Source organism: Lissotriton helveticus, chromosome 1_1 (genome assembly GCF_964261635.1).
Source record: "Lissotriton helveticus chromosome 1_1, aLisHel1.1, whole genome shotgun sequence".
NCBI lineage: Eukaryota > Metazoa > Chordata > Amphibia > Caudata > Salamandridae > Lissotriton > Lissotriton helveticus.
Window position 1 is genome coordinate 1,377,567,600 of NC_136057.1, and position 13,563 is coordinate 1,377,581,162.

At 43.8% G+C, this 13,563-nt stretch overlaps 1 protein-coding gene across 1 annotated transcript in view; it reads right to left on the reverse strand.

Moving 5' to 3' along the window:
* The window catches only part of IL2RB (interleukin 2 receptor subunit beta), a 479,733-nt gene that overhangs the window by 356,817 nt on the left and 109,353 nt on the right, over positions 1–13,563 (reverse strand). Inside the window, exon 2 of the mRNA XM_078683907.1 lies at positions 627–706. Coding sequence (XP_078540033.1) covers positions 627–705 — 79 coding nt within the window. The 5' untranslated portion in view covers position 706. The remainder of the gene's footprint in view (positions 1–626; positions 707–13,563) is intronic.

Genomic DNA, 13,563 nt, shown 5'->3' on the forward strand with positions numbered 1-13,563 from the left:
TTTTCTCATGAGTAAGAACCAGCAATGGCAATTCTTCATTTGTGAACATAGAGCTCTTATGTTCACTGAATATCAGTGAACGGGCTGTAAAGCACAAAATTAACATTGCAGAGGGGTGTTGGTGTCGTTTTACCCCTGAATTATGTCAGGATAACTGCTTGCATTACTGATCTCTGGGCCACTAGATGAAAACCTCATCAGCTTCTCTTATAAAGATGAGGATGAGATTTTGCCTTATGGCCAGAGCTTATACAACTATAGAACTAGGGAACCAAAGTCGAGTCCCGGCATCGGCTCAACATCTTGTGATTCTGGGCAAAATCACATCATCGTTCTGTGCCTAAAGCAATTAAATGAATCTGACCTTGTGTAATGTAATCTAGTGCTCATGTTAAGCATTCCAAAATCCTCAGCCCAAGCTCACGCTATATAAAATTGCAAAAAAGTCAGGTTTTGCAAGCCAAACAGATATTGGCACGAGTGATCCTTGAGCTGCCACCAATGGATTTGAAGCCACCCATTAAAACACACCAACCCACCACAGCCGTCTCTGCTACCCATCATCATCCTATCCAAGTTTCAGTATGGATGCCCCAAATGACTACCCACACAGAACACCTCCTTACCTTCAGAGGAGATTGATGCAGCCAAAAGGAGTAGGAGAGAGACACAGTAGCAATGAGAGTAGCAGTAGAGATGTGTCATCCTAAATAAAAAAAACAGGTATGAAAAAGAAATAGGGAATTGATGTTTTGAGTTGACTTCTTATTAAGCTTCAGAAATGCGGGGGTTTGGCACACTTTTTGTCTCACACACACATCACACACACACTCTCACTCTTCTCTCTGTGTCTCCCATAGATGCACACACTTTGTTCAATTCATAGGTGTCCAACAAGTCTTCAAGAGATTTTGCCTCCCATGTTCATTTAGTACTGGTTCAGTTTGTGAAACACGCTCACCAGCCAATGAGAAGGGCAGTTTATTTTATCTTGATGTAAGGAGGAACAGGCTCTTTGTTCACTTGTGGACTTTTTTCTACACACCCACTACTACATCACCACTACCTTTATGAATGAATAATTCTTCAGGACAACTGTGGAATAAATGAAGGACACCTCAGCCTTGGCCTACAGAAGGGACATCCACACCTTGGAGAAGAGAGAAGATACATTACAACCTAATCATGGAACATATAGAGGACTACCCAGCATCTATGTTTATCAAGGACAAACCAAACCATTGCTATATCATGTGTTACATAACTTATTTAAAAGCCTCAAAGGAAAGCCCAAAGCACGGCAACCCAAACAGCAGCTGTTTCAAGGAACACCTATCTTAACATGGATAAAATCCAGGAAACCCAACTAACGAATATATCCAGGAAAACCCAACCATTGTTTATTATATCTTGAACAATCTATCCCAAGATTGGAACATGTCTATCAAACCTTTTACCGTAATCCTTATCAGGTTACTCAACGTTATAACAAGAGTCTATTATCTCTAGTGCCCTGGGGGTTTACCATACTGTTGGACCCAAAACTGAGCACCAAGTATGCCCCATTAGCAGACCACCCTTGGGTGGCTAGATAAAGTGTTTCTAGGCTAACTCAGGGAGATGATGTATAGAGATCCAGAACTCAATCAGCCATATAATAACAATAACTGTACAGTCAATGCTTGTACTTAAAAAGAAAAACATCTTTAATCACAAGGCACTGTTAATTCAGTGCTTAAATATGTAGGCGGCCTCCCACGATGAGTGAGCCTGTAATCACCATCATACCGAAAACGTAAAAAGATCTACGACTGTGTGGCTCCTACCATCCCATAACACTCCTCAATCTCAACATGAAATTGTATTCCAAAATCCAAGCCTCTCGGCTGGAAGACCTAATGCCGGACCTGAGCCACCTGGATCAATCAGGCTTTATCGAAAGCAGACAGACCACTATAACGTTCGAAGGGTGATTCATCAGATTGAGAAGGTTACCAAAAAAATGTCCCAGCGGTAATGCTTGGCTGAGATGCCGAGAAGGCGTTTGACCGGGCGTTCTGGACTTTTTTATTTAACACCCTGAAACAATTTTGCTTCTGCAAGGCTTTTATATCCATGGTCCAACTAATTACGCAACGCCCTGCTTCAGAGTAATAGTTACGGGGTTGGTTCAGAACTTTTCCACCTGTGGAGAGGAACATGACAGGGATGCCCTTTTCCCCCCTCCTCTTCGCACTTAGCATAGAGACCCCTCTCAGCGAAGATAAGGGCAAACCAGGTCAGGATATCAGTTTTGGTTGGTGGAACATAAGATGTCCCTGTTTGCCGATGACATTGTATTAACCCTCATGGACCTGCAACGCTGCCTGACCACCCTGCTAGATGAGCTGCGGCTCTTTGAAGAGGTTCAGGCTTGCGCATAAACGTATCTAAGGCTTTCCTCCTTAACTTAACGCTAACGGACGCAGAGCTGGGGAGGCTGGTGTCCCCGACACCTTCCCAAAGGGTGAAGAAGGAGCTCACCTACCTTGGCATTAAACTAACACCTAAGATCTAATATCTATTTCCGGCTAACTAACGGCTACTCCTCCGCCAATTAAAGGAGGCCTCAAGAGGTGGGACCTATTTATAATGGCTTGGTAGGATATATACTATTAAGATGGTGGTTCTACCAGTGGCAGCTACCTCCGAACAGGGGTGGTGAGGCAGGGGGGGGAGTGGCGGGTCGGAATGAAGAAAAATAAACATACCTGCTTTGCCGCCGCATCCGACACACATCTCTCCTCATCTTCTTTTCTTCTTCCCGACCGCTGCCTGCATTAGAAGCACCCAGGCTTCCGACTCTGCCAGCCAATCACCACGCTGCAGGAACAGCATCGTGATTGGTCTGAGCAGCTGGTTTGGCCGCTCAGGCAGTGCCTGGGGAGGCTGGGCATGTTCTTCATGGGGCGGCTCAACACAGCCAGATGGAGAACATGCTAAGTGTGCATAAATGCTTGGCCAGCCCAAAAGGGCAGGTCAAAGCTTCATGAGCATGTAGGGAGGGAGCGCAAACATCTTCTGCTCCCCCTGCATCAGCCAACCCCACCCGAGTCGCAAAGGAAAATAAAATTATACTAACTTCTGGTTATTTTCATTTTGTTTTCCGCTGCTCAATGAGCAGTGGGACGACGCTCCTCTGCTGGGTGCTACTGAAGTTCCTTCACCTGCTCCAAAGTTTGCGAATTGACATTGAAATGGATTACTTAACTATGCTTCGAATGCTGCTAACTAACTTCATCTGGCAAAATAGAGGAGCCCGTCTCGCCTTTAAGTTGCTTAGACGTCCAAAAACTGAAGGGGGCTTATCACTTACGGATTTTAATCTCTATTATAGGGCTGCTCAACTACGAGTCATTATTGAATGGTCCCAGAGAGAGTCAGACATACACTGGCTCAAGGGGGGCGTGGCCAACTGCCAAACATGGCGGTCGCCTTCTGAAGGAGCTCCGGACCCGGGTTGGAATAATCCTGCAGATACGTCGCATCTTGGGATCTCTGCTGCCCTATGAATTCGGGCGCATCATCAGCTGATTGAAGACAATCGGAGCAACGTTTTCTGTGGTCCCGGTGTGGTCCGGACTGTGGAGCGGGCGGTCCGTGACGGTTGTGGCCTGCGATGCGGCCTGGGACTGCCCGGGCCGCTGTGGTGACGAGTTCTGCCGAGAAGTGAGGCACAGCAAAGCAGCTGGAGCTCTGTGCGGCGCTGCGGTGATCAGGTGGCGCCGCACAGTGCCGGTCCTAGGCCTTCTGAGGCCCTGGGCGAAAGGGAAGATGTGAGGCCCCTCTAATTGTATATTGCGTCGCAAGAATAATCCGAAACTGTGCCTTAAAGGCCTCTAAAGTACATATCACAGGACAAGCAAAGAAAGACTGATTGAGAAAGCAGCACAATGACATTGAAACTGAAGTAAAGTCGTGAAACATATATAATAAAAACGAGCAAGAGTGATGTAGTATTCTCTTTATCCTCCTCCATCTGTTCTGGAATGGTGGGTCGTGTCATTGTGTAACAGCATTCTATTTCAGTAGGGGTTTTTAAATGCTGTCAGTTGGTGCCAGCTTTTACGGAGATGAGGCTGCTGCTGCGCAGCACCTGCTGAAGATAAATAAACTTAATCTTAAATACTTTTATTGTAGTTTCCAAGTTACTACAAGTGAGTATATAATTTGTCATTTTTAGGCATCATTAGTAGGTACATTTGAAATTTTTGCCTAATTCCCATATGTTTGGACGTGAGTACTTTGCATAAACATTTTGTCTCTCTATGTTGCATATTTTAGTAAACTTTTCATCCTCTGCGGCAAAAATGTCATGCGAGAACTGTGAAAAAGATATTCACATATTCATTGATTCAAGCATTTTTTGCTGGGACCAGTCTCTCCGAAGTTGATTCACTCAGCGAAACATTATTCCTGATTCACTTTTAGTGTATTAAATGGTTCATTTTGAAAATTTTAAAGGGATAAAAGACCAAACTACGCAATGTGAAGTGACCTTTGAGCAGTCCTTTTGGCACGATGAAAAGGGGACTAGGGCACCGCCTCTTAGGGTTGGGGGTGCCTTCTGAGATCCTAGGTCTCTAAAGAGGCTCGGCCTACAAAACTCACTTTGTGACCGGAAGCATGTGCTTTACAGGATTGGCAAGGCAGCTGTTGACTGTATTTTCAGCCCTTGGCTCTTTGTCGTACTTAATTACAATACATTTGAACAATAGGAAATAGTTTTGGAAGACGCAGAGGCAGCTGGGTTGTTATGGAAGCCTGAGGAATGGGCTTCCTAATTAATGTAATATTCTCGTTAAAAAAGAAAAAAGTGGCCCAGTTACCGGACTGGATTTTTGAGAGCAGAGGTACTCAGTTTGGGTACTAAATGTAATATTTGCATGTGGAATTGCTTTAGATGCGGTGACTCAATGTCCTAATGTGAACAGCAAGAGCTGCCCACACGACTCACAGGGATACCTGGGTGAGTTAAAGTTAAGACAAGGACAATGGTTGCCTTCGAAGTTCGAGGACAAATTAAGGCATGGTACTTATTTCAAATAGTATTCACATAGCTATGCAGGGAATAGTAACTCTAACAACATAAAGTAAACAGTCAACTCTCATTAGACACGTTTTTGAATGCACACCATAGGGCGTTACATTTTCACCCATGAATCACCACCTGGGGCACGGAGCTCTTTCTACATGTTCCACCTTCCAACAAACATTTTTATATTGACACTTTTGTGAATGAAACTTTTTTTTTTACTTTTCACGTTTGATTCACCATCTTTGAGCACACCGAGCACTTTTTAACACACCTTAGACGGACGCAAGTATATTAACTATTTATGTTTTGTGACTCAACTCCCTTTCACGTTTCATTGGGACCGCTGTGTGGCCCAGTGTTGCAGTTCCACCCGTGCCCACTGTCCCCAGTCTGACAGTGGTGGTGGCATCTTGCAGCACATAAACGAGCTGCTTTAAGCCTGCCTGCCTGAGAACAATCATCCCAGCATGGGCCATTATGGGTGAGGCTGTGGCTGTTGTGCACTAGTTCTCTTCACATAATACTGGACTGTGCAATGCCATGTGTAAAGGCATGCCTGTGTGACCAGGACACACTGTGACTATCACAGTCTGCATGATAAGGAACTGAATAGATACTCTGCGGGTCAAAACATTCAGAACTGATGTATAAGCCACACAGTCTTGTGACGGTGGGCGTCTCCCGTCCTCTTGACTGTCAGATCATAACGCATGTTACAACAGTACCCAAAAAGATACCAGCAGGAAAAGTCATAACTGAAAATACAAATAAAACAAAATATTCGGCTACTGCGATGTACATTATTTTATTATATAAAATAAAAGTAAAGTGCTTTGAAAGTAAGGAAGACAATAGCAAAACAACACATAGCAATCTGGGAGTTACCGTCCCATACCATGCCTACCCTTTAAACCATCTCCCAAATCCGAGCCCTCAGGTCTGTCTGCTGCTGCAGGTCTTTCTCTTACCTTAAGACATAGTAAAACGCGGCCCGGCCCCGAACTGTCCGACTCCCGACTCCCCACCACCCTGCTCTCCTCTCCTGGCCATGGAGCACGTACGGCGTGCATGCTGCGCAGCGTCACCGTCACTGCAGAGCGGGGGCTGGCCAAAATTATGTCCAGGGCCGTAATTGGTAGCACTTTCGCTCGCTACCAGATTGACGGCCGGGCGGCCCTGGGAAAGGCCTGCCGCCCGCAAACTGCACACGGCACCACCACCACTACCATTTAGCTAGGTGGTGGGGTGCGTGCATGCACACAGTGACTGTGTTGAGACTAGTTCCCTAACTGCCTGCGCCACGCGAGTGCGCGCATCGCTTTTCCTCACGTCGGGACTCGGGCAATACATTATACATTATATCTTTATTTGTCGGGCCCCCTGCGTTTGGAAAAAAGTTGATTGATTTATTTTCTATTTTGCTATTAACTCTGCTGCTAAATGAAAAATGTACTTGTTCTCCAGTCCTGCTCTGTGCTCTGCGGTCTACTGCGGGGCCGACGGCGGGGCCCCCAGAGCGCGAGGCCCTGGGCAGCTGCCCATACCGCCCATGCCTAGGACCGGCCCTGGCGCCGCAGGCAGAACCCGGAGGAGGGAGGACGGCGTGCTGCAGCCGGCGCGGCTCGAGTGGGCTGGCCTGGAGCGTGCGTCCCGGGTTGCACCTACGATAGCGCCGAGGATCCAACATGGCCTACACCTGCCTTCCCGGCTCTGAGAACGAGAGAGGTGGCGCAGGAGGCCCCTGTTGAGCCGCAAGTGGGTGTCATCATCAAGACCAGGGCCGGTCCTAGGCATGGGCGGTATGGGCAGCTGCCCAGGGCCTCGCGCTCTGGGGGCCCCGCCGTCGGCCCCGCCGTCGGCCCCGCAGTAGACCGCAGAGCACAGAGCAGGACTGGAGAACAAGTACATTTTTCATTTAGCAGCAGAGTTAATAGCAAAATAGAAAATAAATCAATCAATTTTTTCCAAACGCAGGGGGCCCGACAAATAAATGTATAATGTATAATGTATAATGTATAATGTATTGGCCGAGTCCCGACGTGAGGAAAAGCAATGCGTGCACTCGCGTTGCGCAGGCAGTTAGGGAACTAGTCTCAACACAGTCACTGTGTGCATGCACGCACCCCACCACCTAGCTAAGTGGTAGTGGTGGTGGTGCCGTGTGCAGTTTGCGGGCGGCAGGCCTTTCCCAGGGCCGCCCGGCCGTCAATCTGGTAGCGGGCGAAAGTGCTACCAATTACGGCCCTGGACATAATTTTGGCCAGCCCCCGCTCTGCAGTGACGGTGACGCTGCGCAGCATGCACGCTGTACGTGCTCCATGGCCAGGAGAGGAGAGCAGGGTGGTGGGAGTCGGGAGTCGGACAGTTCGGGCCGGGCCGCGTTTTACTATGTCTTAAGGTAAGAGAAAGACCTGCAGCAGCAGACAGACCTGAGGGCTCGGATTTGGGAGATGGTTTAAAGGGTAGGCATGGTATGGGACGGTAACTCCCAGATTGCTATGTGTTGTTTTGCTATTGTCTTCCTTACTTTCAAAGCACTTTACTTTTATTTTATATAATAAAATAATGTACATCGCAGTAGCCGAATATTTTGTTTTATTTGTATTTTCAGTTATGACTTTTCCTGCTGGTATCTTTTTGGGTACTGTTGTAACATGCGTTATGATCTGACAGTCAAGAGGACGGGAGACGCCCACTGTCACAAGACTGTGTGGCTTATACATCAGTTCTGAATGTTTTGACCCGCAGAGTATCTATTCAGTTCCTTATCATGCAGACTGTGATAGTCACAGTGTGTCCTGGTCACACAGGCATGCCTTTACACATGGCATTGCACAGTCCAGTATTATGTGAAGAGAACTAGTGCACAACAGCCACAGCCTCACCCATAATGGCCCATGCTGGGATGATTGTTCTCAGGCAGGCAGGCTTAAAGCAGCTCGTTTATGTGCTGCAAGATGCCACCACCACTGTCAGACTGGGGACAGTGGGCACGGGTGGAACTGCAACACTGGGCCACACAGCGGTCCCAATGAAACGTGAAAGGGAGTTGAGTCACAAAACATAAATAGTTAATATACTTGCGTCCGTCTAAGGTGTGTTAAAAAGTGCTCGGTGTGCTCAAAGATGGTGAATCAAACGTGAAAAGTAAAAAAAAAAAGTTTCATTCACAAAAGTGTGAATATAAAAATGTTTGTTGGAAGGTGGAACATGTAGAAAGAGCTCCGTGCCCCAGGTGGTGATTCGTGGGTGAAAATGTAACGCCCTATGGTGTGCATTCAAAAACGTGTCTAATGAGAGTTGACTGTTTACTTTATGTTGTTAGAGTTACTATTCCCTGCATAGCTATGTGAATACTATTTGAAATAAGTACCATGCCTTAATTTGTCCTCGAACTTCGAAGGCAACCATTGTCCTTGTCTTAACTTCAACTCACCCAGGTATCCCTGTGAGTCGTGTGGGCAGCTCTTGCTGTTCACATTAGGACATTGAGTCACCGCATCTAAAGCAATTCCACATGCAAATATTACATTTAGTACTGATGGAGAGCGGTAATTTCTTCTGGTAGTTTCTCAATGCAAAACCCTCATGCTACCTCTAATTTACCGCTCAAAAGGTGTTGGGCCCTTCACACCATGTATTACCTTCAGGAGACTTTAAATAAAGATGAACAGTCAAAATACAATTATTATTGTAAGCCAAAAAAGAGAGTTGTTGATTATTTTAAAGGGTTTTATTTTCTAGTCAAAAAGTTAATTTTTCTCTGACCCTTTATTCATTAGTAAAATATCAATCAGGTTACAGAATTTGGAAAACAGGAAAAATATCAATAATACAGAACACATTACAGTCTGCATATAAGTATTACATGTAGTTATGAAAAATGTGGCGCAAAAGTCTTAAAGAGTTTCTAAGAAAAATAGTCTTGCAAAGCTAATCAGTACTTAAATAGTTTGCAAAAATATGCTATTAAGAGAAATAAATGCATAAATCAAATAAATCTTTTCAGACCTAATTAATTAGTCAAAACATAAACTTAAAGTTTAGCATCCAATCCTATCCTGATCCACTGCACTCTCTGTCTGTCTGTGTCTAAAGAGGAAAGCAGCCCGCCCTTCACAGGCCTCAAAGGAATGTGGCATGAAGTGCCAAGATATGACGTGGAAGCAAGAAACCTCCCCCTGACACTCCTCGGACGCAAGCCCGCCCTTCAGCAATCTCCTGGGACGTTTCTCGTACCTAACCCATAGAAGCCAGCTGAGCTGAGAAAAAGAAGAAGTGCCAGCCCCCATCCAGAGAGGACAGTATTTATACCATAATTATTGGCAGAGTACACAAAGATGTAACATTTTTCAGTAAAACCTTTACGTGATTGGTCAGTCATGATGCATGAGGTCACACTTCCCTGACTCATTCTAAAAACCTGACTTCACTAGTCTTAACAAAAGAAGCATACATGAATAACTACATTTATAAACATTTGCAACATTTACTAGGAAAAATGTTTCAATCTAATTCATCCTTCCTTCCTTCTCAGCGCAGTAGATGGACACTTTTAACTAACTGGTACATTGGCAGAATGACAAGAATGTGCAGTTCACGCTGTCCTTGACTTCTTGTCATAAGGAAAGCTGCCACAGTCTGCGCATGCTCCCTTCTCATTAAATTGCAAGCCATAGCCTTGATGGATTCACAGGCAGCCATGTTTTGTGTAGGCCCCAAAAATAAAACAAACACAAAGATAATATTAATTTTATGTAAATCAGCCCATTATGTTTCCCTCCCTCATACTAATACCCCTTATAAATGTTTACCTAGCCAAGCTATTAGTGAAAAGCAGCTTTTCTAATATTTATGACAACATGCAAAATAAATGTGAAAATAGCATTTTCATGCTTTTAGTGTAACATTTAAAAGCACACACAGTTAATATAGCGCACACTGTTAATACAGCACACACAACTACATGCTTTAATGTTTTAGATAGCTTTTCATGCAAACAAGCATTTAGTCCCTTGTGTCGTGTTTGGTGCATTATTAATTCACACACATTATAAAAAGAGGTGTTATTAACTGAAAATGTTTATCAAAATATGCAACAAGTCAAAGTCTATTAAGACAGGAATAATAAATTTAGATTGGCAAGGGATGAGCTGGGAAGAGAAAAACACATTCTATTAATCTTCAAAGCTAAAAAGGCCACTTTTCTCTACACTGTAAAACACATGTTAATTCAGCACAAGCATTACAGACTAAATAGGCCTCACTTCCATGTTTTTCATGTGCCATGTTTTTAACCTGCACCAAAATGTGCGTGGCAATTTAAATGCAGCCTGTCTGAAGCACAAAAAATAAAACAATGCATGACTGCAGATGAAATCTGCTCCATCAATCCACCCTTCTGATTATTCAAATCATAATAAAATGATTTATAATTAATCACACATATTTCATTTCACAAGTGACAATTTTTATTTTTTATTTTTTTTGAAATTGCAAAAGCTGAGCATATAAGAATGTTACTTCTATTTCTAAGGCAAACACAAGTTTGGTCTGTAATCAGATCATATATAGCCAAGCTCAAATGTTTTAGTGCAGAGATCTGTAAGTAGCTTCTTGGAACAGTTAGTCTTCCTTAAAATAAGTAACTAAAATAATAAAAAAGAATTCAACAGGACATTTTCAGCATTTCTTTGCTCTGTGTCATCAGCTTGCCATCAGAATGGCTCATACTTTCCATGCAAATTGGACTACTTAGGTGCTGAGAAACTCTGACAGAGCACCATCAATCCTTTGCACTTTTTCAACCAAGGCCTTTCACTCTTATTTTCACTTTGATCAGATTCAGATGTTTCACCACAGCATCTCTCAGATCAAAACCGTTGCACCATCCATTATGCAGATCTTGTGTAGCAGCTGCAATCTGGTGAGAAACTGCACACTGTACATCAACCAGACCTACACAGCAATGGCTAGTGTTCTCCTCAGTGTTTTCCACAAGTGCATTTGCATATGTATTTTTAAGCCACTTTGGTGATGCTGAAACACAGTCTTTTGCAAAAGGTAACTCAGTGCTGCCATTGTGTTGCTTTATTATGCTTGACACTTCAGGCAGATAGCTACAATCCACTCTTTGTCCAATCTGTTGTTCTGCACTCATTATCTTTGAGACCACATTATGATCTGATTTCAGAGAAACTGGCAATCTATACCTGGGCATCAGTCTTTGCAATAACACATTTGCCACTTTGCAGTTGTCATTTTTCTCAAAAACAGTTCTGATACAACCCTGTTGTGCTGCTTCAAAAACATTTTCTTGAGCCTCTTTTAATTCAACTGTGAAGATTCCATTGAATGTACATGCTAACAGAACACACATTTGTGCATCTGAATTAGCATTTCTCTCTCCCATGACAACAGTGACTCTCAATTGAGCAGATATACTGCATGTTATGGTAAGGGCAATCAATTTCGAATTTTGGGCTGGGGTAATTACTAAAAGCCATGAAGCTTTGACAACATCATGTATAAGGAGCACAGCATGTGCTGCTTTTAATGTGTCACCTTTCAAACTTGGGCCATCTACAAAAAGGACACTGTTGGGCTGACTCAGATGTTCATCCTTCAAGTCTGAATTTGGCTTTATGCATATTTTCATCAAGTCAAAGTCAAAAATATATGTTTATTGTGACCGTAGTCTTTAAACAATGCAATTAGAATAGCACAGAATGGAGTATGACTTATTATTTTTAAAACTTTGTCCATATGCGAGGTTTGTACACACCATTATCAAAAATACAACAAAATCAGTAAAATTTACAGTTATCTTAAAACTTAATTTATCTAAAATACCTATTCCTATTCTTATTACTCCATACAAATACAATCTGCTAAAAACTCATACAGTACTACATGTTATTCTGTATCTCTCAGTGCCGTCAGCGACACCTTTAAAAATTTCCCGAGGGCAATTGCGATATCAATGTAGGAGATTTCTGTTAAGAGCCTTGCTGCCTGTGCTCTTGTTTTTACATCATATTTTATGAAGACAGGACGCAACCAAAGTTTCCTAAGGTCTAGGAGTGTAAAACAGTCTAACAAGATATGCAGCGGGTCTCCCTTTGTCCTTAAGTAACACTTGCAGTGACCTTCCTTATCTAACATTTTTGCATTCAGGTCTCTGTTTATTACCCATGGGTTGATCCCGATTCTGATTCTGAGGATCTCTTGCCTGTATCCACAATTGGGTAATCTGTCGAGGTAGGGGAACCAATTCTCAAGGGACCATGCATTTAGCATATGTACCACTGATTTTTTCTTTCTTAAATAGCCTCTATCAAGCAATTTCGAGACTTCTTTCCCTCTTTGCTTCAATTCACCTTTGGTACTAGTGATTTGCAATGAGCTCTGATCCCAATCGAGCTCAAGAGTGTTACAGATTCCCTTCACTTTATCCCTACTGGACTTTGCCCATTTTAGCTCGCTTTTCTGGATTTCTTTGCGACACCAGTATGCCACTTTTTTTGTATCAGGGTCTTCTAATCTCTTCCAGAATCTGATCACAGCCATCTGGGTTAATATTGCCCAGGACTTTGTATCTATTTCTGTTCTGATGGCTTGAATCATAGCAGATTTAGGAAGTGATAGGAGCCTTTTTATGCAATTTCCCTCTATGACGTCCCAGGATCCCCTACCGCTCAAATAGAGGATCTCTGCGCCATAGAGAACTTGGGGGGGGATCATTGCCTCAAAAGCTCTGAGCATTGGCCGGTGTGACATCTCACCATATTCCCTATTGAACCTTTTAAGTCCGCATATGGAGGAGAGAGCCTTTGCTTTTTGCGTTTCTAGGTGGGTGCTCCAATTTAGTGTCCTATCGAACCAGATACCCAAGTAACGGTACTCATTTACTGTCTCTAATTTAAGGTCCCCTATGTACCAGCTAAATCTGCTTGGCTTTTTCCCGAAACATAGGGTTTTTGTTTTATCCAAGTTGATGGTCAAAAATTTTTCAGCACAGTAGGTATTAAAAGCATTAAGCTTCCTTTGGAGGCCTCTCTCGGTCTGATCTACTATCACCAGATCATCCGCATATAATAGGCATGGGATTTTATTCCCATCCATTTTTGGGCTGGCGCTGCCCTCCACCTCTAAATAGGCCGGGAGATCTGACAAGTAAACAGAAAAAAGCTGGGGGGCCAGCACACAGCCCTGTCTTAGCCCGTTAGCTATGGGTATTTTGGGAGTTAGGGAGCCCCTCGTATCTTTAATTACTTGCCCCCAGTTTTCCCTGTGTAGTTCTTTTATTATGGTCAAGAGCTCTGTCGGGATATTTAGTCTCTTTAGTGTCTCCCATAGGCAGGCCCGATCTACAGAATCAAAGGCTGCTTTGAAATCAACGAAACAACAGCATAGTTTGCCGTTCTGTTCCGTTGACTTCCTCGCCAACGCCCATAGTGCAAACCCGTGGTCTATTGTCGAGTGGC